The 22,314-nt window shown below is 46.2% G+C and overlaps 1 protein-coding gene across 4 annotated transcripts in view; it reads left to right on the forward strand.

The window, feature by feature from the left end:
• Window positions 1-22,314, forward strand: part of herc2 (HECT and RLD domain containing E3 ubiquitin protein ligase 2) — a 67,168-nt gene that overhangs the window by 14,414 nt on the left and 30,440 nt on the right. The window contains exons 7-49 of one of the 4 annotated variants that reach the window (XM_004552801.6): window positions 6,951-7,092; window positions 7,215-7,319; window positions 7,401-7,572; window positions 8,437-8,610; window positions 8,811-8,999; window positions 9,083-9,234; window positions 9,772-9,929; window positions 10,028-10,141; window positions 10,440-10,691; window positions 10,787-10,980; window positions 11,059-11,259; window positions 11,844-12,072; window positions 12,200-12,324; window positions 12,836-13,014; window positions 13,105-13,289; window positions 13,636-13,791; window positions 13,893-14,078; window positions 14,194-14,370; window positions 14,549-14,652; window positions 14,741-14,891; window positions 14,981-15,195; window positions 15,296-15,428; window positions 15,649-15,776; window positions 15,892-16,087; window positions 16,196-16,329; window positions 16,570-16,746; window positions 16,827-16,963; window positions 17,102-17,253; window positions 17,348-17,539; window positions 17,633-17,820; window positions 17,894-18,086; window positions 18,174-18,359; window positions 18,443-18,627; window positions 19,042-19,189; window positions 19,271-19,467; window positions 19,583-19,822; window positions 19,908-20,046; window positions 20,229-20,375; window positions 20,881-21,023; window positions 21,115-21,382; window positions 21,698-21,840; window positions 21,958-22,056; window positions 22,142-22,310. In XM_004552801.6, coding sequence (XP_004552858.2) covers window positions 6,951-7,092; window positions 7,215-7,319; window positions 7,401-7,572; window positions 8,437-8,610; window positions 8,811-8,999; window positions 9,083-9,234; window positions 9,772-9,929; window positions 10,028-10,141; window positions 10,440-10,691; window positions 10,787-10,980; window positions 11,059-11,259; window positions 11,844-12,072; window positions 12,200-12,324; window positions 12,836-13,014; window positions 13,105-13,289; window positions 13,636-13,791; window positions 13,893-14,078; window positions 14,194-14,370; window positions 14,549-14,652; window positions 14,741-14,891; window positions 14,981-15,195; window positions 15,296-15,428; window positions 15,649-15,776; window positions 15,892-16,087; window positions 16,196-16,329; window positions 16,570-16,746; window positions 16,827-16,963; window positions 17,102-17,253; window positions 17,348-17,539; window positions 17,633-17,820; window positions 17,894-18,086; window positions 18,174-18,359; window positions 18,443-18,627; window positions 19,042-19,189; window positions 19,271-19,467; window positions 19,583-19,822; window positions 19,908-20,046; window positions 20,229-20,375; window positions 20,881-21,023; window positions 21,115-21,382; window positions 21,698-21,840; window positions 21,958-22,056; window positions 22,142-22,310 — 7,254 coding nt within the window. The remainder of the gene's footprint in view (window positions 1-6,950; window positions 7,093-7,214; window positions 7,320-7,400; window positions 7,573-8,436; window positions 8,611-8,810; window positions 9,000-9,082; window positions 9,235-9,771; window positions 9,930-10,027; window positions 10,142-10,439; window positions 10,692-10,786; window positions 10,981-11,058; window positions 11,260-11,843; window positions 12,073-12,199; window positions 12,325-12,835; window positions 13,015-13,104; window positions 13,290-13,635; window positions 13,792-13,892; window positions 14,079-14,193; window positions 14,371-14,548; window positions 14,653-14,740; window positions 14,892-14,980; window positions 15,196-15,295; window positions 15,429-15,648; window positions 15,777-15,891; window positions 16,088-16,195; window positions 16,330-16,569; window positions 16,747-16,826; window positions 16,964-17,101; window positions 17,254-17,347; window positions 17,540-17,632; window positions 17,821-17,893; window positions 18,087-18,173; window positions 18,360-18,442; window positions 18,628-19,041; window positions 19,190-19,270; window positions 19,468-19,582; window positions 19,823-19,907; window positions 20,047-20,228; window positions 20,376-20,880; window positions 21,024-21,114; window positions 21,383-21,697; window positions 21,841-21,957; window positions 22,057-22,141; window positions 22,311-22,314) is intronic. The other 3 variants (XM_076880419.1, XM_012919526.5, XM_076880420.1) reach the window with 3 other exon arrangements.

Below are 22,314 nucleotides of genomic sequence, written 5' to 3' on the forward strand. Positions count from 1 at the left end.
CTCGAATGCAAACCTCAGAAACTGCCTGTGTTTCGGGTGTATAGCGACATGAAAATAAGCATCTGTTAGATCGATTGTCGCAAACCAATCTCCCGGGCCGACTGCACTCAGGAGCTGTCTGAGTGTTAGCATCCTGAACCTGTACGTTCGCAGGTACGTGTTCAAGACTCGCAGGTCGAGGATGGGACGAAGCCCTCCCCCTTTCTTCGGAATGACAAAATAACGGCTGTACCAACCTTTGTCCGTCTCCGAAGCGGGGACCACCCGTATTGCTCTCTTCTGTAATAGCGCCTGTATTTCCTCTCTGAGTACCAAGGCTGCCTCGGGGTTGACAATCGTGTTCACGACTCTTTGGAAACGAGGCGGCTTGACCCGGAACTGCAACCGGTAACCCATGGCAACGGTTTGCAGCACCCACGGAGAGGGGGCGCAAGCGCGCCACTGAGGGAAGTGAGCAGCCAGCCGGCTGGCCTGCAGCACTGACGGCGGGGCGCCGTCGCCCCCCAGTGTGTCTGCAGGGGACTGCATCCCCTGCCTGACCTGGCTCATTTCGCCTGCAGGTTGAGCATTTGAGATTGTTTGAGAGTAAACAACACTCTTTATTGATTGCAACATGGGAACATGTACATTTATACATTTTGTTGGGTGCACCTTTTCCGGGGCATAACAATGAAAAACAGCGGGAACACTCGATGTGGTCGCTTGAACATTCAACACATCTGAACCGTGTGCAGGGGTTATGTGCTTGGGAGACCGCGATAGGGAAGTGCAGCGCCTTCTGGGGCTGACAACCTGAACAGAACTTAAGCGGCACCTCTTGTGCGGCAACAGAGGGGTAAGAGCAGCGTCTCCCTGCTGCCGGATCCCTTCCCCACTCGCAATCACAGCTAGGAGGGCTGAGGCTTCTTCCTCCTGGGCGTCGGGTCCCGTCGGGGGCCCGGGGGAGGGCCTTTGCCCCAGGCCGACTGGCGTGGAGCTCGGGCCGGAGTACGTGCTCTCGCCGGCGGCCCTCCCACTCCAGCAGTGGGCGCCGGTCTCTTGCCAGCTGTCAGAGGAGCGGCGGGCCTGTGAGAGCTAGCAGTGGGCTTGGGCTGGGGCTGGCGTCTGGGGATGATGTCGCGCAGAGCTTCCGTCTGCTTCTTCCTCAGATCGAATCTAGCCTGAATGGCTTCAAGTGAATGTCCGAATAACCCAGCCGCAGACACTGGTGCGTCCAGATACACAGCTCTGTCTCTATCAGGGACGTCGGAGAGGGTCAGCCACAGGTGCCTCTGCGCCACCACTGTCGAAGCCATCCCTCTGCCCAGGGAGAGCGCTGCACAGCGAGACGCACGGAGGATGTAATCCGTGGTGACTCTAACCTCGTTAAGAAGAGGTGACAGCGGGCTGTCCTCCGGAACCAGCGATCCAAGCTCCGCCAGGCACATTGCTTGGTACGTCTGGAGCATGGTGACGGAGCTCATGGCTCGAGCGGTGCCGGCCTGAGCCCGATAAATCTTCTCCAGCTGCGAGGCCGAGAATCTGCAGTGCTTGGACGGCAGAGTTGCGGGGCCACCGACACCATGGTTATGGGACGGGGCCAGATAAGCAGCCAGAGACGGCTCCATAGGGGGTGGGTTAGCTAAACCAGCTCCCTCGGCGCCGTCCAATTCCATGTACTGTCCATAGCCGGGCACAGTGACGCGGGTAGACAGAGGTTTGTCCCATGACGCTGTTAGCTCGCAGAGAAAGTCTGGGAACATGGGGAGGCAGTTTTTGGCCGTTGCGGGCTCCGGTGGAAGGAAAAAACCCGCAAACCGCGACGGCTTCCGAGCTGGTGGAGGAGAGGGCCAGTCCACCTGCAGCTTCTCAGCGGCACGGCGAAACAGGGAGAAAAGAGAGGTGTCATCGTGGCCGACCGGCGCAGCAGCGGCGGCATATTGGGTCGACAATGAGCTCTCCTGCTCATCCTCCGACAAACCATGGATGTCCAGGCCGATGTCCAGCACGTCATCGTCTTCCTGGGGAGCGCTGGCGGGCTTCAACCCAGGCTGAAGCCCGTCAGCGCTCCTGCATGGTTCCGGTCCGTCATCGGCTAACCCGTCAACGTATTCCATGTGGTCAGCCCAGCTAATCGCGGGGACATCGACCTGAAAATTTTCGTCGTCGGACTCGGACGAAGCCGGGGCTCCAGACTCGGAAAGAAGAGGGTCATGCCGTGCGACAGCCGAGCGTCCCAGCACTCTTTCCACAAACGTCACCCGTCTTTCCAGGGTCGAGCGTCGGAGCTGGCGACAAAACGCACAAGCTTCGGGCTCCGTCAACGCTCTCCTAGCGTGGACGATCCCCAGGCAGACAGGGCAGGCATCGTGCTGGTCGCTGTCGTGCAAAGAGAAACCACATCCCTGAGGACAGGGGCGAACAGAAGATTTCTGCTTTGCTCGCTTCGGTTTGGAGTCCATTCCCAAAACGCAAAGCGAAACGCTGCACAAGAAAAACTTGAAAATAGCGCTCCGCGGGCAGCCTACGCACCAGCTGGGCGGTGGAGGCTAACACCAACAGGGGCAGTTAAGCTAGGTTCAAGTTGGCAGACAACGGAGCTAACTAGCAGTAGCTAGCTAGCCCAACTCAGCAGAGGTGTTCTCAGCGAGGTGAAGAGCGTAAGAACTGAGGGATGACGGTGATGGCAGCGGCTATATGTGCGGGCGGGGCCTTGCGCGTGTCATCACACGTCATCTGCCGTAAAGGCGTGAATAAAGGTTTCTTCAGCCAGGACACGCGAGGGCGTGATATCCCATACTTATGTGTTGTACCGAGTGAATCGACTGAAAGGGAACTGCTCTTTTTCAATTAAATTGAACAGTAACATTTTGAGTGGAAGGAGGTGATATGTAACTACTTTAAGCTTCAAACTGGGGCTCATGTTGGTCAAGGGTTACAGAAACAGGACTTTGGTAGGTGACATCACAGCTTTCTCTCTGAGTGGTCATTAAACACGTGAAATAAGCCAAATTAAGATATGGATAAACTCTATTTAATGTCGGTAGCTGCGTATTTAAAATCAGATTTTAGCAGCGAGGGGAAGGAGAAAGGAAATAGTTTTAAAGGAATGTCTGAGTTACATTCTTAATCAGAGGTTTTTGTTTCACCGTTTCTTGCCCATAACAAAGAAAACTGGAAATGTCTACCGTATTTTCACGACCATAAGACGCACTGTACTAAAAGGCGCAGTCTCAGTTATGTGTGCCATTACTGTATTTAACACACACATAAGGCGCACTGGATCATAGGGCGCATACAAGTACCGTATGCGTATTTAAAAATAAAGCGGGAGCAAACCTGAGTTCGGTACCTTACTCACATTTCTATTACCGGTAATCGTCATCATCAACAACACACAAGCATACAAGTGTGCATATAGTGGGGCAAAAAAGTATTTAGTCAGCCACCGATTGTGCAAGTTCCCCCACTTAAAATGATGACAGAGGTCAGTAATTTGCACCAGAGGTACACTTCAACTGTGAGAGACAGAATGTGAAAAAAAAATCCATGAATTCACATGGTAGGATTTGTAAAGAATTTATTCGTAAATTAGGGTGGAAAATAAGTATTTGGTCACCTCAAACAAGGAAAATCTCTGGCTCTCACAGACCTGTAACGTCTTCTGTAAGAAGCTTTTCTGTCCCCCACTCGTTACCTGTATGAATGGCACCTGTTTGAACTCATCATCTGTATAAAAGACACCTGTCCACAGCCTCAAACAGTCAGACTCCAAACTCCGCCATGGCCAAGACCAAAGAGCTTTCGAAGGACACCAGGAAAAGTATTGTAGACCTGCACCAGACTGGGAAGAGTGAATCTACAATAGGCAAGCAGCTTGGTGTGAAAAAATCAACTGTGGGAGCAATCATCAGAAAATGGAAGACCTACAAGACCACTGATAATCTCCCTCGATCTGGGGCTCCACGCAAGATCTCATCCCGTGGGGTCAAAATGATCATGAGAACGGTGACCAAAGATCCCAGAACCACACGGGGGGACCTGGTGAATGACCTGCAGAGAGCTGGGACCAAAGTAACAAAGGTCACCATCAGTAACACACTACAACGGCAGGGAATCAAATCCCGCAGTGCCAGACGTGTTCCGCTGCTGAAGCCAGTGCATGTCCAGGCCCGTCTGAAGTTTGCCAGAGAGCACATGGATGATACAGCAGAGGATTGGGAGAATGTCATGTGGTCAGATGAAACCAAAGTAGAACTTTTTGGTATAAACTCAACTCGTCGTGTTTGGAGGAAGAAGAATACTGAGTTGAACCCAAGAACACCATACCTACTGTGAAGCATGGGGGTGGAAACATCATGCTATGGGGCTGTTTTTCTGCCAAGGGGACAGGACGACTGATCTGTGTTAAGGACAGAATGATTGGGGCCATGTATCATGAGATTTTGAGCCAAAACCTCCTTCCATCAGTGAGAACTTTGAAGATGAAACGAGGCTGGATCTTCCAACATGACAATGATCCAAAACACACCGCCCGGGCAACAAAGGAGTGGCTCCGTAAGAAGCATTTGAAAGTCCTGGAGTGGCCTAGCCAGTCTCCAGACCTCAACCCCATAGAAAATCTGTGGCGGGAGTTGAAAGTCCGTGTTGCTCGGCGACAGCCCCAAAACATCACTGCTCTCGAGAAGATCTGCATGGAGGAATGGGCCAAAATACCAGCTACTGTGTGTGCAAACCTGGTAAAGACCTATAGTAAACGTTTGACCTCTGTTATTGCCAACAAAGGTTATGTTACAAAGTATTGAGTTGCATTTTTGTTATTGATCAAATACTTATTTTCCACCCTGATTTACGAATAAATTCTTTACAAATCCTACCATGTGGATTCATGGATTTTTTTTTTTTCACATTCTGTCTCTCACAGTTGAAGTGTACCTCTGGTGCAAATTACTGACCTCTGTCATCATTTTAGGTGGGGGAACTTGCACAATCGGTGGCTGACTAAATACTTTTTTGCCCCACTGTATTTAAAAATAAAGCAGGAGCAAAACAAAGTTTGGTACTCACATTTTTATCATCAATCAAACCCATCGAAGTCCTCATCCTCTGTGTCTGAATTGAACAGCTGCGCTAAATCTCCATCAAACATGCCAAGTTCACTTTCTTCACTGTCAGAGTCACTTTCCGTGCCGTGCGGCTCCTCGGAAATGATGCCGGCTTTTGCGAAAGCTCGAACAACAGTGCCAGCAGACATGTTAGCCCAAGCACCTACAATCCATTGGCAAATTGTGGCGTAACTCGCCCGGCGCTGCCTTCCACTCTAGGTGAAACTGGTCTCCATCGGTCATCCATCGCTCCCAGGCCGCTCGCAGCCTTACTTTGAACGGGCGGTTCACACCGATGCCCAGCGGTTGGAGTTCCTTTGTCAGGCCTCCCGGAATGACAGCAAGCTCACGGTTCATTTGTTTCACTAGTTTTTTCACATTGGCTGTGAGATGGGCACGCATAGAGTCACAGATTAAGAGCGATGGTGATGCATGGAAAAAACCACCTGGTCTCCTTACATACACCTCCCTCAGCCACTCTTTCATCATTTCCTCATCCATCCAGCCCTTTTCATTTGCTTTAATGATGATTCCTGCTGGAAACTTCTCTTTAGGCAAAGTCTTTCGCTTAAAAATCACCATAGGCGGCAGTTTCTGTCCATTAGCATGGCAGCCAAGCACAACAGTGAAAGAAGACTTTTCGTGCCCCGTTGTGCGTATCGCTACCATGCTGGTCCCCTTCTTCTCCACAGTGTGACTCACCGGGATGTCAAAAGTGAGCGGGACCTCGTCCATGTTTGTGATGTGGCTGGGCTGGATGTTTTTGTCGCCGATGTGTTTGCTGCAGTAAGAGCGGAAGATGGCCAGCTTTTCCTTATAATCCGCTGGAAGTTGCTGCGCTACCGTAGTCCCGGTCCTGATGGAAAAATGGCACCGTTTCATAAAACGAAAGCACCAAGACGGACCTCCTTGGAAATGTTCAATTTTCATCTCTTCAGCTAGTGAAACTGCTTTTAGCCGAATGGTGACCGTCGAAACGCTTCTCCCGCTCGTTCTTTGCTCAATGATCCACCGCTCGAGTCTCGGGCCACCTCGCCTTATGTCCGCGGAAACTCAGCTGCGTTTTCTTGACCTGCCGGAGCTTGTTTTCTAGCTTCCTCCGTTTGCGAACCATCGATTCGTTAATCTTAAATTCTCTTGCGGCTGCTCGATTTCCATGTTCCTCCGCATAGCTGATGGCCTTCAGTTTAAACTGTGCTTCATAAGCGTGTCTCTTTGCCATTTTCAGGGTTGTTAAAACAACGATGTTCCACATAATGCACATACCTGTCCTTTTAGACAGGTATGTGCGATTGTCCAGTATATACGATCAACGCCCACACTTCACCCTTTAGCGTTCTCATGGTGTTCTCTACTACGTCCTCCTTACAACACGCTATAGGGCGCGCCGTACTTTTTGAAGAAAATCTAAGACTTTTAAGTGCGCCTTATGGTTGTGAAAATACGGTACATAAGAACAGCTTTACTGTGAGTTCTGCTGTATCAGACTAGAGTCTGTAAACGCTGGGAAGCTAACGGATGTCAACGTTGGGCACATTAGCTGATTGCACATATACTGGTTTTCTTATAGTTCTGGTATGCTGCTGTCAGAAATGCCAGTAATCCAGTGAGCCTCAGTTCCTCTCGCACTGGGAGTGCACAGTTTGGGTCACCTCAGTGTTTAAACTGACATTTTAGACCCTGTTACAACTCTGGTGGCCTGGTTCCTCAATAGTTAAACATTTGAAAGCACTGGAAATTGCACGTCTCTGCAGCTTAAAAAAATGCTACAAATGCTCTGTCCTTCTTATTGCTTTATATTTAATCTGTACTGTATAATGTAGCTACTCTGCAGTGTTTTAAACATGAAAATTTTTGTCTTTGCAGGAGATGATGCAGATCTTTGCAGTGAGTTGCTTCAGGAGTCTCTGGATGCCCTGCGAGCGCTGCCCGAGGCGACACTGTTTGATGAGGGAACTGTGTCATCAGTGTGGCTGGAGGTTGTCGAGAGGGCCACAAAGTTCTTGAGGTCTGTTGTTTTATCAGTTGTACATAATGTTTAATCCCCAAATTTTGCAAGATAAATAACATCTCGTCTTATAAATTGCATAACTTTGTGTGATTCTCATCTCTTGTCTCCTTTGTGAACAGTGATGTACATGGAAGTGCCAGCATCAAATGTAACATTCCCCTTCAGGATCAACATCTAGCCTTGGCCATCCTGCTGGAGCTGGCTGTTCAGAGGGGAACACTCAGGTAACCAGATCTCCTTATTACCTGTTTATTTGTTAATGCCAAATCTAACTTTTCTGCTCATCTGTTGTTATGTCCTACCAGTCAGCTGCTGTCTGCTGTTCTGCTGCTTTTGCGTCTGTGGGAAAGTGGCACCAGAGAGATGGACAATGAGCGCTCCACGCAGGGAACCAGTGCTCCATTACTGCCGCTCCTGCAGCGCTTTCAGAACATACATAGCAGCAAGGAGGAGCCCGTTCCTGAAGAGGAAGCTGAGGTGGAAATTTTCTTTTCCCAGCTGGTTTCTAAAAGAAAATAAGACATGGGCTGACTGGAGATTGATTTCAATTTTAATTTTATTACCATATCATGCATAAAACATGACACCAGTAAAAGGAGAGATCAGAAACAAATAACCCAACTTGAAGTCTTTCCCTAGCACTGAAATGGAAACGGCCAACTTAAAAGCACCAATTTGTTTGTCAAACTGTCTCAGATATTTCATAAAATATGCCATAATCAGAAAATTACACAAAAAAAATGTAATCCATTCTCAACTGCTACTAATTCACATAGTTCACACGTCCTGCTGTCCTCTGGGATGCTTTTAAATCTCCTGCCTTCCTCTTCAAACTGTGCTTCTTGTCCAGTTTGCAGTATCATAGAGCTCAGAACTATATTTTGCTTAATTTGAATATATGTTCTCAAATTGGACTTTTAACAAAATATCTTGCACAACCTGTAGTTTTGCCTTTTCATTGGCTCTGAATGAATAATAATTCATGTTTTTACTTTGATTTAGTGCCAGCCTCCATCTCCAAACAGCACCTATTTAATCTGCATTAAAAAGCAGTGTGAGGGCAGATGAAAAACTAAATGAAATTCATTGATTTAGAGAGGTAGATCTTTTATATTTATTTTAAACGGGGGGAGAAAAATTATAACCCTGTTATAATAAACAACATGCAGGAAAATCGAGACCATAAGAACAGATAAAGTGCTATCGATATAAATTGTGTTGATTCACGTCTCTCTTGGGAACACGTCTTAAAATGCCCTGTTTTTCTTTTTTGTTTTTTTTCCATTCATGGTTGAGAATGAAGCTAATTAATATTTCATGGATCTTTGCTGTGGTTTCCAGATCCTCACAGCCCCTCTGAGTCCAAATGAGAGTTTCCTGCGATACTTGACGTTGCCTCAGGATAACGACCTGGCTATCGATCTTCGTCAGACTGCTGTAGTAATCATGGCTCACCTGGACCGCCTAGCTTCTCCTTGCAGCCCTCCACACTGCAACTCGCCTACGTCACACAAGGTGACCCCTCTTTTTATTAGCTGTCACTGCTGAAGTGTTTGGTTCAGTTGTTTTTTACATTTTTAAGTATTACTTAAATCTGTCTTTTTTACGAGCATTATTCAGACCCCCACCTTCAGATTTGAATATGTGACTTGAATATGTGTTGCCTAAGTAGTTAATGCTCAAGCATAAACCAATACTGTCTTGTTTTGTTCCAGGGAACCTTGCAGGAAGTGATTGCCTGGGGCCTCTTGGGTTGGAAACTTTATGCCAATGTTAATGCACCCATTCAGTGCAAAGCCCTGTCGAGCCTCGGGGTCACACAGATTGTCTGTTCAGAAAAGGGGTTTCTTATCCTTTCCAGCAGCGGTGCTGTTTACAGCCAGAACTACAAGAGCACAACCCTGGTCAGTTCTGTCAGTTTCTCTGAGGTCGATCGTTTCATCTCTGCATCTGCAGCAGGTTGAGACTCTGAATTGTTTTGTTGCAGGCTCCCATGCTAATCCACGTTCTAAGCTCCAGAAAGATTGTGAAACTTGCAGCTCATCCTGATGGGCAGCATTACTTGGCCCTATCGTCCAACGGGGAGGTGTTCTCCTGGGGGTGCGGTGATGGTGGCCGGCTTGGACATGGAGATACCACGTAAGCAACCAGAGAAAAAACATGTCCATCCTTTTAAAAAGGCTTACACACATTTTGTGCTTCCACCTTTTTGGGGGGGTGTATTAGTGGAGAGTATGTAGGTACAGACATACAACAAAGGGCATCAGGTTGGACTTGAACTCGAGCTGCTGCATTTTCAGCCTCGTGACAGTCGCTGTTATATTACCACTTTATTACACTGAATGTGTTTGTCTATTACAGATATAACAGTGGAGTTGTAGGTTTTTGGAGCATTAAATTAGATTTTGAAGATCTGTTTAAGTTAAATTATTGATGAAACAGGTGGTGCATTATTTCCCAAAATCTGGGACATTTCTATTAATGTTTTGTGCTCGTAGGCCAGAGACAGAATCAAAGGCTTCTGATGATAGAGTGAAATCCCCCAACCCTGCCAGTTCATTTTAAAAGAATCTGTGTTATTAGTAAAATCATAATGAAAATAAAAATATAAATGATAATTATTAATGGTAATGAGCTTCCTGAAAAATTTAGCCTTCTATTTTTACTTTATTTCAGATACCTAGAAGAACCTAAAATGATTGGAACCTTCAATGGAAAACAGGCCGGAAAGCATGTGGTGCATATTGCTTGTGGGAGCACATACAGTGCTGCGATCACTGCTGATGGCGAGCTCTATACATGGGGAAGAGGGAACTATGGTCGGCTTGGCCACGGTGAGCTCCAAATCAACTGCCCCTGATAGATATTCTTGACTTTTTTTTTGGTCTCTTTGTCTTTACTAAAATTAGTTGTAATCTGTTGGTGTTTCTAGGCTCCAGTGAGGACCAGACTACTCCCATGGTAGTGACGGCATTCAAAGGGCTGAAGGTGGTGGATGTGGCATGTGGTAGTGGTGATGCCCAAACTCTTGCTGTGACAGAGAATGGTAAGCATGCTTCCTGTGGGTGATTAAAAATGCTGGAATTAAAATCCAGGAATTAATGTTTTTAAAATGTCTGTTAGTTAAATAATTGAACCCCCTTTAAAGTTTCATGTGAATTGCTTAGTGTTGTTGTGTCCGACCTGTGTCACCTATTACAAAACCATTAGCAACGGTAGCAGCTGGTGTGTTTCTTGCTTCTTGGTAGCCAGCATATCGGCCATTTTTAGCTTGATTTTTAATAATAGAAGCCACTAGAAATCACCCAGGCTACAGCGTTTAGCTCCTCAATCTGTTACCACAGGTCAGGTGTGGTCCTGGGGTGATGGAGATTATGGTAAACTGGGCCGAGGAGGCAGTGACGGCTGTAAGACACCCAAGCTGGTGGAGAAGCTGCAGGATCTGGACATAGTAAAGGTGTGCTGCGGAAGCCAGTTTTCAGTAGCCCTCACCAAAGATGGCCAGGTGTACACCTGGGGGAAGGGAGACAACCAGCGCCTTGGTCACGGCACCGATGAGCATGTCCGATACCCAAAGCTGCTTGATAGTTTACAGGGTGAGTGAGCTTGACCTTAACATTGATTTTCAGAAGCTTATTTAAAAAAACTAAAAAAACAAAAAAACAACAACAAACGTGTTGTTTGCAATCAGGAAAGAAAGTTGTGGACGTAGCTGTGGGGTCGACACACTGCTTGGCCCTCACTGATGATGGAGAGGTGCTCAGCTGGGGTAGCAATGACAAGCTACAGCACTTTGATACGCTCTTTTCCAATAAGAAGCAGCCTAAAGCTCTCCCGGGGCTCAACTCCAAACACATAGTTGGAATCTCCTGTGGACCCGGACAGGTAAGATACCATCACTGTTGGTCTCATAATGTTAGTAAAGAACGAGACACAGATCAGTTACCATTTGCTTGTTTTCAGAGCTTTGCCTGGTCCTCGAGCTCAGAGTGGTCTGTGGGGAAACGTGTGCCCTTCGTAGTGGATGTTTGCCCCATGAGTTTCGAGCAGTTGGACTTGCTCCTGCGGCAGGTCAGCGAGGGCATGGATGGCAGCTCAGACTGGCCCCCTCCGCAGGAGAAGGAGTGCATGGTAGTCGCCACACTCAACCTGCTCAGGCTCCAGGTAGGAAACGGCCTTTGAACGGGTGTGGTTTGATTGGAAATGCTTGTAGAAGTAGAATTTTTCCTCTGCATGTTTGTTTTGTGATGGAGCAAATTATTTGATATTAAGTCTATATCATACAATATTACTGGAGAGGAACAGAATTGTTTTGGTGGGTATGTGCTGTTTTTGAACAGCAGTTCTGTTTTTTTCACATCTGCATTTACTTTTTAGTTAACATTAATAACTTTGCAGTGGAAGAAGACTCCATCTCTTTAGTAAGAATTTCACTGTGTGAGTTTTATTTTTTTTATTTATTTTTTTGGGGTTTTTTTTTTTTTGATAGTCGGGCCTGAGTCATGTTGTGCTGGACTTGGTTCAAATTTTCTTGAGATGCTTAAAGGGATGATTCAGTGAAAAGTCCAAATTTGTCTTAGACTTCCCCAAATTTTATTTATTTATTTATTTATTTTTCTTTTTTTTGGTCATACTTCTGTCCTGTGGTTCCCATTTCAAAGATTAAATGATCAACGAACTGAACAATCAAAGAAATGAAAGGAAATAATTATTTATTGCAGCCCTAAACCTTCACTGTTTTTCCTCAGTTGCATGCAGCCATCAGTAATCAGGTGGATCCAGAGGAGCTGGGGCTGGGCCTTGGAAGTGTGCTGCTCAACAACCTGAAACAAACAGTGGTGGTCCTAGCTAGCAATGCTGGGGTGCTCAACACAGTTCAAGCAGCTGCCCAGGCTGTCCTCCAGAGCGGCTGGTCCGTGCTGCTACCCACAGCTGAGGAAAGGGCAAGGGCTCTGTCCTCACTCCTGCCTAATGCTGGTGAGTACAAATCAAAACATCTGGTAACACTGATTCAGTATGAAAATAAACATTTAATAGTCCATTACCTGTGATCGGTTTGATGGAAGTGCCTGCAAAGGCTGAGTTTTTAATTTTTATTTTCTAGCATCTGGAAATGAGATGAGTGTGAGTCCCGGCCGGCGCTTCATGATCGACCTGTTGGTCAGCAGCTTAATGGCTGATGGAGGGTTGGAGTCTGCACTCAATGCAGCCATCACTGCTGAGATACAGGTCAGTGTAGTAAATGCACGAGTCAGCACTTGGTTGTCTGTTTGAAACGCTGAGTAAATTCTCTCTTGACTGATATTTGTATATGTGACACAAGGCTCACTCATTTGTTGGCACCCCCGGCACAGAATGCCAGTGCAATGCGATTTTAGTTTTGTTTTTTTGTTTTTTTTTTCAGTGTGAAAAGTGGCAGCAGAAGTTGTAGCTGGAAGTGCATAGAAGGAAATAATGGTACCTTATGGGCCTCTGACAGTTGTTGAAGGCTGTGTTGCCACAATGCGTAATTGCGTTTCTGGGGAGGTGCACATCAGGTTACAGCGTAGTGTTTCAAAAGCACTTGTAATTACAATTTGCCTGTGGCATACATTTAACAATGTCTAAATCCCACTTTAGAGCACACATGGACAAAATTTGTGACCAAGGACCAGAACCGGCCCATCGAACATCTCCATGTGCTCCCTGACATCCTAAATGATGGTAATAATTTTGTGTATTATATTTTTTTTCATGATAGGACATTGAAGCAAAGAAGGAGGCTCAGAAAGAGAAGGAGATTGATGAACAGGAAGCTAATGCCTCCACCATACACCGGTGTCGCACCATGCTGGACAAAGACCTCATCAACACGGGCATCTATGAGTCGGCAGGGAAGCAAAGCTTGCCCCTTGTGCAGCTTGTACAGCAACTCCTGAGGTACCTTCACAAATTGTGCTGCATATACTCCTATAATGTGGTATAATACTTCACTCCCTGCTAGCATATTCATGGATTTAACTTCTGCAGAAACATCGCCTCCCAGACCATTGCAAGGCTAAAAGATGTTGCTCGTCGCATCTCAAACTATTTGGAGGCAGAGCATGTCAGTAAGGAGCGCTCTGCATCTCTGGACCTACTGCTGCGCTTCCAGAGGCTGCTGGTCAGCAAGCTTTACCTGGGAGTCAATGGCACAGAAAATGTTAATGGATACAGTAAGTCTCTTCTAGCTCTTTTGTTTGTGTAGACAGAGGTTACAAGCAAAGCAGTGCTGTCTCAGTGAGGTGGACAGTGAGGCTCATATGCATCCAATGTGTGGTTTGGCCATAAATCTGACATCAACCTAACCTGATGTGCCTTCTGTTCCAACCAGCTGATTGGTTCGGCACTGTGCCCGGTGTCCAAACATGCATGGGATGAGTGCTTTTGACTTTGTTAACTATCTCATATCTATTGAGGAAATGTTATTTCACAGTAATTGTTTTAATGGTTTTAGTCCCCACCGCTAATTAAGAATGAGTTGCAGAAATGCAGTGTGTGATTTCTCTGGTGCTTTTCTAGATCCTGAGCTCCTGGGTGTTGGTTCCTTGTTAAAAAAGTACATCGCTTTGTTGTGCACTCACATTGGAGACATCCTCCCAGTGGCAATAAGTATCGCTTCTACTGGTTGCCGCCACTTTGCCGAGGTCTCTCGTGTCATCGAAGGAGATCTAACTGGTAAAAAAAAAATTTCCCTCAGATTTGTATTTCCAGCATATTTATGCTTTAGAGATGTTTGCAACACAGTACTGAATACTGTACTGTTTGTTCTTTGGTAGGAGTGCTTCTCCCTGAGCTGGTGGTGTCCATCATCCTTCTCCTCACCATTGACGCTGGTCTGATGCAGGAGACCGGCTCGATCCCTCTCCTGGCTGGACTCCTGGAACACTTGGACCGTTTCAACCACCTGGCTCCAGGACACGAGAGGGACGATAATGAGGATCTGGCCTGGCCAGGAATTATGGGTAAAACAACATCTATGTTTTACTTGAGTGACATCCTAAATTTTAGGGCAAAGATGAGATGCTACTCTGTGCGTTTCTTTTTAGACTGTAACTAGACTTTCTGCTGTGTTGGCAGGGTCTTTCTTTACAGGGCAGAGCTCCAAGAACAATGAGGAGGTTTCACTCATCCGCAAGGCTGACCTGGAGAATCACAACAAAGATGGTGGCTTTTGGACTGTAATAGATGGAAAAGTGTATGACATCAAAGACTTTCAGGCCCAGTCCCAGTCACTGACAGGAAACAGTGTCCTGGGTAAGACTAAACAGTAGTTTTGGAATGTAATGTGACATCCAGGATTATTTAAAATAACACAGGGACACCCTAAGTGCTCAGTGTTGTAAACATGGAAGCTCAGAGGCTGGACTTTGTCAAAGGGTTATAAGAGAACTGATGTCAGAACTCATGCCATTTGTTCTTTGCGGTTTAACAGCCCAGTTTGCAGGAGAGGACCCTGTGGTTGCTTTGGAAGCTGCTCTGCAGTTTGAAGACACTAGAGAGTCCATGCAGGCCTTCTGCGTTGGCCAATATATGGAGGTACCAGTTGTACTTTTATTTTAAACACAACTTCTTTTCTTTGTTGGTGGCTTTAGCCTTTGATATTGGGACTTTTTATCATTTTCAGCCTAACCAGGAGACGGTCACTACTCCAGACCTCAGCAGCCTTTCTTCTCCACTTATTGACACTGAGAGGAACATGGGACTGCTCCTGGGTCTGCACGCCTCCTACTTGGCCAAGAGCACCGCCCTGTCCCCCATGGAGATTGAATGTGCCAGTAGGTTTAATGGTTTTACATCAGCCTGGTTTAAAAATTCACACTTCAGGTTGGAATTAATTTAACACAAGTGTTTGCTCTCTGCACAGAATGGCTCCAGTCCTCCATATTTTCAGGGGGTTTGCAGACCAGTCAGATCCACTACAACTACAATGAGGAGAAGGACGAAGACCACTGCAGCTCACTGGGCACAACCACTCCTGATAAGACCAAACTTTATTCCCGCAGAATAACTCTCAGCGATCACGCACAGCCTTTCTTGCAGGCCATTGCTGACAACAACACTCAGGACCATACTGTGAAGGTACAAGCAAGGCAGAAATGCCTGAAGAGGTTGTTTCACAGTGAGAAGGAGGCTGATGGGTAATAATGTCATGTTTTGCTTTTTGTTTGGAATATTTTAGGACTTCCTATGCCAAATAGAGCGCTGCTGTAAGCAGTACCATCTTATTGCGCCCATCACCTTCCTCCCAGAGCACCCTGTGGAAGAAGTTGGTCGCCTGCTGCTCTGCTGCCTCCTCAAGCATCAAGACCTCGGTAACTTAGCAACTGAACCCAGAGTGGTCACCTGAGGAGAAATTAGAGGCTAATTATGGCTCACTAAAATGTGTTTTTTCTTCTTGTATTTAATTATACTGAGATTCACATGAGTTTCCTTCATGTAACACTGCTAATACCACACAAAGATATTTCCTAATGAAACTGATCGATGGTGAGTTGCATGTGAAGTTTTAAATAAAAATCTTTCCTGTCACAGGTCACGTTGCGCTCTCACTTGTCAGTCAATGTGCCTTGGGTGTGGACCAAGGAAAGCAGAGATCCCTCCCTAAATCTGTGATTGATGTATGCCGCATGGTCTACCAGGCAAAGTGTTCTCTAATTAAGGTATGCTTTCTGCTTGTGAAATATTTACACGTTATGCGCAGTTAAGCTGTGATGCAAAAGGAAGCAGGAAGATGAACGGAAATGCTAATGCAATGATTGCTTTGTCTTATCATAGACCCATCAGGACCAAGGCCGCTCTTATAAGGAGGTGTGCGCCCCTGTTATTGAGCGTCTGCGCTTTTTATTTAATGAGCTGCGTCCAGCTGTAAGCAACGACCTGTCTATAGTGTCCAAACTGAAGCTGCTGAGCTCCCAGCCACGCTGGAGGAGCATCACCCAGAAGCTCATCAGGGATCGTAGGAAAAAAAGAGGTGGGGCATCAAGAATCTACTGCAGGGTAACAGGTTTTTTAATTTATAATCCATCTACTCCTTTTGAATGTGAATGTTATCTTTTTTTCCTTTTTTTTTTTTTTGTAGTGCCTAAGAAATCAGAGTCGGCTGATATTGAAGAGCCAAAGCTGGAGAATGAAGGGACCAATGAAGAGGAACTTAATGTTCACATCAGCCCCGCTCCTGCTGACAGGAAATCACCCACTGACAAAACAGCCAAGGTAGTTTAACAGGATTAGTTCATGAGATAAAAAAAATTATAAAGAAGATGGCTTCAGTTTAAAATCTATTCACCTTCATACACAACGAAAGTTTGGCTCAGTCTGAATTTGTAGATTTATTTATGTACATTTATGTTGCACTTTCATCCCTTGCAGTTGTAGCTAAAATATCAGAGCAGGACAGTGGAGTGTGTGTGTCTACAGAGTTTGTTGTCAACCTATTATTGCATGTCTTGGCAGCAAGACAAGTGGCAGCCGCTTCTTAACACTGTGGCCAGCGTCCAGAAGTATCGCTGGCTGAAGCACAGCGTTCAAGGTGCTTTCTCTCAGTCCAGCCTCATGGCCACCATCGTGGACTTTGCACTGAAAGAGGAGCCACTGGATGTGGAGAAAATGAGGAAGTGTCTTCTCAAGCAGGTGGGAGTCGGTGTGTGACAATGTTTTAAAGCAGAGTATATAAAACAGGCGGAAATTTGATTAATTCTGTTTCCTTATAGCTGGAGAGGGCTGAAGTGAGACTGGAAGGCATTGACACCATGCTGAAGCTGGCCTCTAAAAGCTTCTTGCTGCCGTCTGTGCAGTATGCAATGCTCTGCGGCTGGCAAAGAATCATACCAGAAGGGACCAACATTGGGTAGATCACCTGGTTCAAATCCATGTTAAAATTACACTTCTTGTTTGTTTCTTTTGAAGTTATTTGTAATAATCACATGACAGTTATTCTAATGATGTAATCCTGGTGCAATTTTTGTGTTTGTGTTTTTTTTCTCAGAGAGCCCTTGTCTGATTGCCTGAAGGATGTAGATCTGATCCCTCCCTTCAACCGCATGCTTTTGGAGGTGACGTTTGGAAAGTTGTATTCCTGGGCCATCCAGAACGTTCGTAACATCTTGCTTGAAGCAAGCGCTCGCTTCAAAGAGCTAGGTGAGTGCTGAAAAATAAGTGGTTAATTCATTTCACACTATTCTTGACCTGTTGTAGACAAACCAGCTGAATGACCACCTGTTCTTGTGACCAGGTGTGCAGCCAGTTCCTTTACAAACCATCACAAACGAGAACCCGGCGGGACCAAGCCTTGGAACCATTCCGCAGGCCCGCTTCCTTCTGGCCATGATACACATGCTGTCCCTGAAACACGGCTCTAACAGTCTCAGTCTGTTGCTGAATTCAGGCATATTGGCCCTCACTCAGAGTATTCTCAGACTGATAGGTGAGTAGTGTCCAGTCAAAGGCAACCCAGAATGAAATGAAGTGTGTACATATTGTTTGTTCGGTGTTTGATGCCTCTTTTCTGACGCTTCAGGACCGAGTACAGACAGCAGTGATGAGGACCTGAGTTTATGTGCACATGGAGGCTCAGCGACAGTCCTGGAGGAGTCCAGAAAAGAGGCAGCTCCCGCCCCTCTACCTGCCTCTGGCCCAGAGCTGGCTGCCATGATGAAGATAGGTACCAGAGTCATGAGGGGAGTCGACTGGAAATGGGGCGATCAGGTACCTAAATCAGTTTTTACTCTAGCTGCTTATTTTATGGACATATTTAACATTATGTGCGTGGTCTGTCCAGGACGGCCCAGCACCAGGTCTTGGCAGGGTCATTGGGGAGCTGGGTGAGGACGGTTGGATCAGGGTTCAGTGGGATACAGGCAGCACCAACTCCTACAGGATGGGCAAAGAGGGAAAGTATGACCTTAAACTTGCAGAGCCACCACCAGCAGCACAGCCCCCTGTTGAGGACTCGGACACAGAGGACGACACAGGTCAGTTTAAAGGACAGGCTCAGTAGAGATCCTCACAGCTACAGGTAAAGTGTGATGTTCCAGTAATCACCTGTTATGTCCTTTATACAGAGGGAGAGCTGATTGAGAAGAGCAGCCATCCTACGGCAATGATGCTAACCAGCACAGTCAACCTGCTGAAGACACTGTCACTCTCAGCTGGAATCCATGCTGAGGTGCTTCAGTCAGATGCTACACGGACCCTGTGTGGCCTTCTCAGGATGCTTGTGGAAAGTGGCGCTAATGACAAGTCTGGTAATTGGATTGCCGTTTTCTTTTTCCTAAGGTCTTATATTGAACAGCATGTTATTCTAACCTGACCTCCTCTGTGCTGTCAGGCTGTCACGCGCACAGATTGGTGTCTCGGGAGCAGCACAGGAGCTGGTGTACCCTCGGCTTCATACGCAGCATTGCTCTCATGCCGCAGATGTGCAGCACCCTCAGTACCTCTGCGTGGATCGGACTGCTCATCCGAATTGTTGAGGGACACCAGTCCTTCAATGCTATTACCTTGCAGAGACAGGTTGAGTACCAGGATTTGCTTCCTCTGCTATTAATGATGCCATTCTTTAGTACTAGAAAACTCTATCCTGTTACGTAGAGAAATGTGTTGTTCATTGTTAAATATAGTTATAGGAAGCATATTATTAAATTATTTTGGGTTCTAAACAGAGATTTGTTAACTGCAGTTTGTCAAACTAAGAGAAAAATCACGAAGAATTAGATTCTCAACATTTACAGTTAATCTTTCCATTAACTGTAGTTTAGATGAAAGGTTTTGCTTCTTCTCACTCCTACAGTCCAAAAACAAGTTAAAGAAACAGCTTTTGTAGTTTCTACAGAAGCACATAATTTATTTTTGTTGATCAACCAGTAAATTAGCCACACAATCTGAATGGAGGTGTCATCTTTTCTCTCATTCACCCTGTGTTTCCAGATCTTGGCACTACGTCTCCTTCAGGCGGTCCTGCCTTCATGGGACAAAACGGAGCGCTCTCAGGACATGAAGTTCCTGGTGGAGAAGTTGTTTGGCTTTTTGGGAAGCTTGCTGAGCACCTGCTCATCAGACCTGCCACTCCTCCGAGGTGCTGCAATGGTTCAGGCTTAAAGTAACAAATGCAATGCTGTTGTTGTCATTGTATTTTTAATTGGTTGTTCCTTCTCAGAAGGTTCCCTGAGAAGGAGGAAGTCCCGCCCACAGGCGTCTCTAACAGCCACTCACAGCAGCACGCTGGCAGAGGAGATTGTGGCTGTCCTGCGTACTCTGCACTCTCTCAGTCAGTGGAACAGCCTGATAAATGATTACATCAACAACCAGCTGAGCTCCATCGCAGATGTTATGGCAAGCTGCCAATCTGAAGTGGTAAGATTTATTGTGGCATTATGAGTCCAATTACCGTGTTGCTTAAATGTTAACTTACAACAGTGCTTTTATTCTGCCAGTCAGCTCTAACAAAGCGATAATTATAAATGTCCAGAACTGTCAGTGTTTCCTGGAGGAGTGTTTCCCTGATTTGGAGGGTCCCAGAGTGGGCAGTCTGATGGCAGTGCTGGCGGTGATTGGTGGGATCGACGGGCGCCTCAGGCTTGGTGGCCAAGTCGTTCACGAGGAGTATGGAGAGGGAACGGTCACACGCATCACCCCAAAAGGGCGCATCACTGTCCAGTTTCATGAGATGAGAACCTGCAGAGTTTGCTTGCTCAGCCATCTTAAAACGGTGCGGGAATGCTCAGATACTCACAGATGCATTGAAACTGGCTCCACTTAGCAGTCTGACTTTATTTAATGTTTCTACTCTTTAGCTTCCTGCCATATCCTTCAGTGTGCAGAACCTGCCATTCACTGAACCCATGTTGGCTGTTTGGGCCCAGCTGGTCAGCCTGGCTGGAAGCAAACTGGAAAAACAACGCATGAAAAAGTCACTTAGCCGAGGGCTTACAGGTGCAGACTTGATTGCCTTGCATGTAACTGAAATAAACAAACGAACAATTTTTAAGAAAAATCATCGACTCTGTTTACAGCAGTATGTTTTATAGTATTCTGGCAATATTTGAGACACTGAAAGCGTTTGTTTGGTCACAGACTGAAAGTTTAGTGGGTGTAATCAATGCTGTTGTTTCCAGCCGACCAGGTGGACCTCTCTTTGCTGCGGTGCCAGCAGCTGAGGCTTTATGTTTTAAAGGCAGCTCGGGCCCTGCTGTCTCATCAGGACAAACTCAGGCAGATCCTCTCCCAACCTGCAGTGGTGGACATAGGACCCAATCCCAGTGGTAAGACCTCACCCAGTGAAAGGCTAGGTTAGTACATCTTAAAAATGGACTGAGGAAGTTTGATCATTAGGGACTATTACTGCTGTTTGATGCAGTTTAGTGATTTCAAGGTTCAGTTCACAGGACATTACTGAGATATCAGATGTGTTTCCATACTTGGAGCAAATTCTAGCCATTTAAGGTTTGAAGGCCTTGCACACTGTGGGTGTTTTCTTAAAATGTACAGCAAGTTGCTGATCAGAGTTTAAATCTTTATTTGCTTACCTTTGAAGTGAAAATGTAGAGTTCGATTTAACCTTAAGGTCGAGGGCACGGATCAAGTTTAGGAAAATCTTGTGAATGCAATAACTTGAGAAATAGGCAACATAGGATTTTAAAATTTCTACCATAGGTGCATCTACTATGAGGCTGAGGGGTACCACTGGTAGCCACCAGAATTTTTTTTTTTTTTTTTTTTTTTTCAATCTAGATCTTGTCCAGAACTTGTCTGTCTCTCTATGTGCAGAGGATCCAGTGGTTTCATCTCCTGATGTGGGCGACTTGTCTCCTGAGGGACCTCTGCCTCCACTGATTCTCCTGCAGCAGCTGCTTTCTGCCGCCACACAGCCTTCTCCCATCAAAGCCATTTTTGACAGGCAAGAGATGGAGGTATGTCAGTCTAGCTGATTGCAGACAGCTGGTGTCAGCGGTAATGTTGCTGATGTATTCGGTGTGACTTTGACGTTATATGTATGTGCAGGCGGCAGCTCTGGCAGTGTGTCAGTACCTGGCTGTGGAATCTGCCCACCCATCCTCGCCGCTGTTTGAGGAAAGCAGCTCTAGTGAAGCCACCACACCCATCACCACGCAGCACATCAGACCACCCAAACAGAAGAAACAGAAGTCCTCCCCTATCCCGCCCTTACCAATAGTTGGCCAGCTCATGGAGATGGGATTCCCTCGGAAAAACATCGAGTTTGCCTTGAAATCTCTGTCTGGGACTACAGGCAATGCCTCCGGTATCCCAGGTATCTTATCACATGAGTGCTTGGTAGCGCTATAGATAATTTAATGTGAAATTACACATATCTGGAAAAGGTACCCACGTACATTAAAGGCCTGTAGGTCAGGAAATGTTAATAATATGAAGGTAACATTTTTCAGTGGATCCATTAAATATATATTAAAGTTCTTGTGCATTTTAAAAACAAAACAAAAAAACAAACAGCTGATTTTGAAAAGATACAGTATGAGATACAGATTTGTTTTTCATAAAACAAGGCCTGCTTGCCTCATGATGTTTAGACATTTACCTCAGGAGAGTAACTGAGCATATCCATCAGGTGTTGAGACTCTGGTGAGCTGGCTGCTCGACCATCCAGACGTTCATGTCACTGAGCTGTCAGATGCTGACACTGTGTCTGATGAATACTCAGATGAGGAGGTGCTGGAGGAGCTGGAGGAGGCAGAGCCGGCATTCTCTGTGGTGTGTTCCTTACTCTTTTATTTCTGGTGTGACCCTCACAGTTACCTGTCCCTCAGCTTGTCAGATTCAATTATTAATACCTTCATATATGATTAAAATACGTGTCTGTCACATTAGCCTTCAGGTGCAGTTGTGACTGAAAGCCAGATATTTAAGAAGAGATCTGATTTCCAAAGCAACGATGATTACGCTGTTTATGTGAGAGAGAACATTCAGGTGAGAGTGTTTGCTTTTGTATGTTTTCTGAATCTGCCTTAAAGACATGATGAATTGGTGTTACGACTCAGCGGCTTCCCTACAGGTGGGGATGATGGTGAAGTGCTGCAGAACGTACGAGGAAGTGTATGATGGCGATGTGGGCAAAGTGATTAAGCTGGACAGAGATGGGCTTCATGACTTGAATGTGCAGTGTGACTGGCAAAATAAAGGAGGAACATACTGGGTTCGCTACATCCACATCGAGCTGCTTGGTAA

The sequence above is a fragment of the Maylandia zebra genome, linkage group LG23 (genome assembly GCF_041146795.1).
Source record: "Maylandia zebra isolate NMK-2024a linkage group LG23, Mzebra_GT3a, whole genome shotgun sequence".
Taxonomy (NCBI): Eukaryota; Metazoa; Chordata; class Actinopteri; order Cichliformes; family Cichlidae; genus Maylandia; species Maylandia zebra.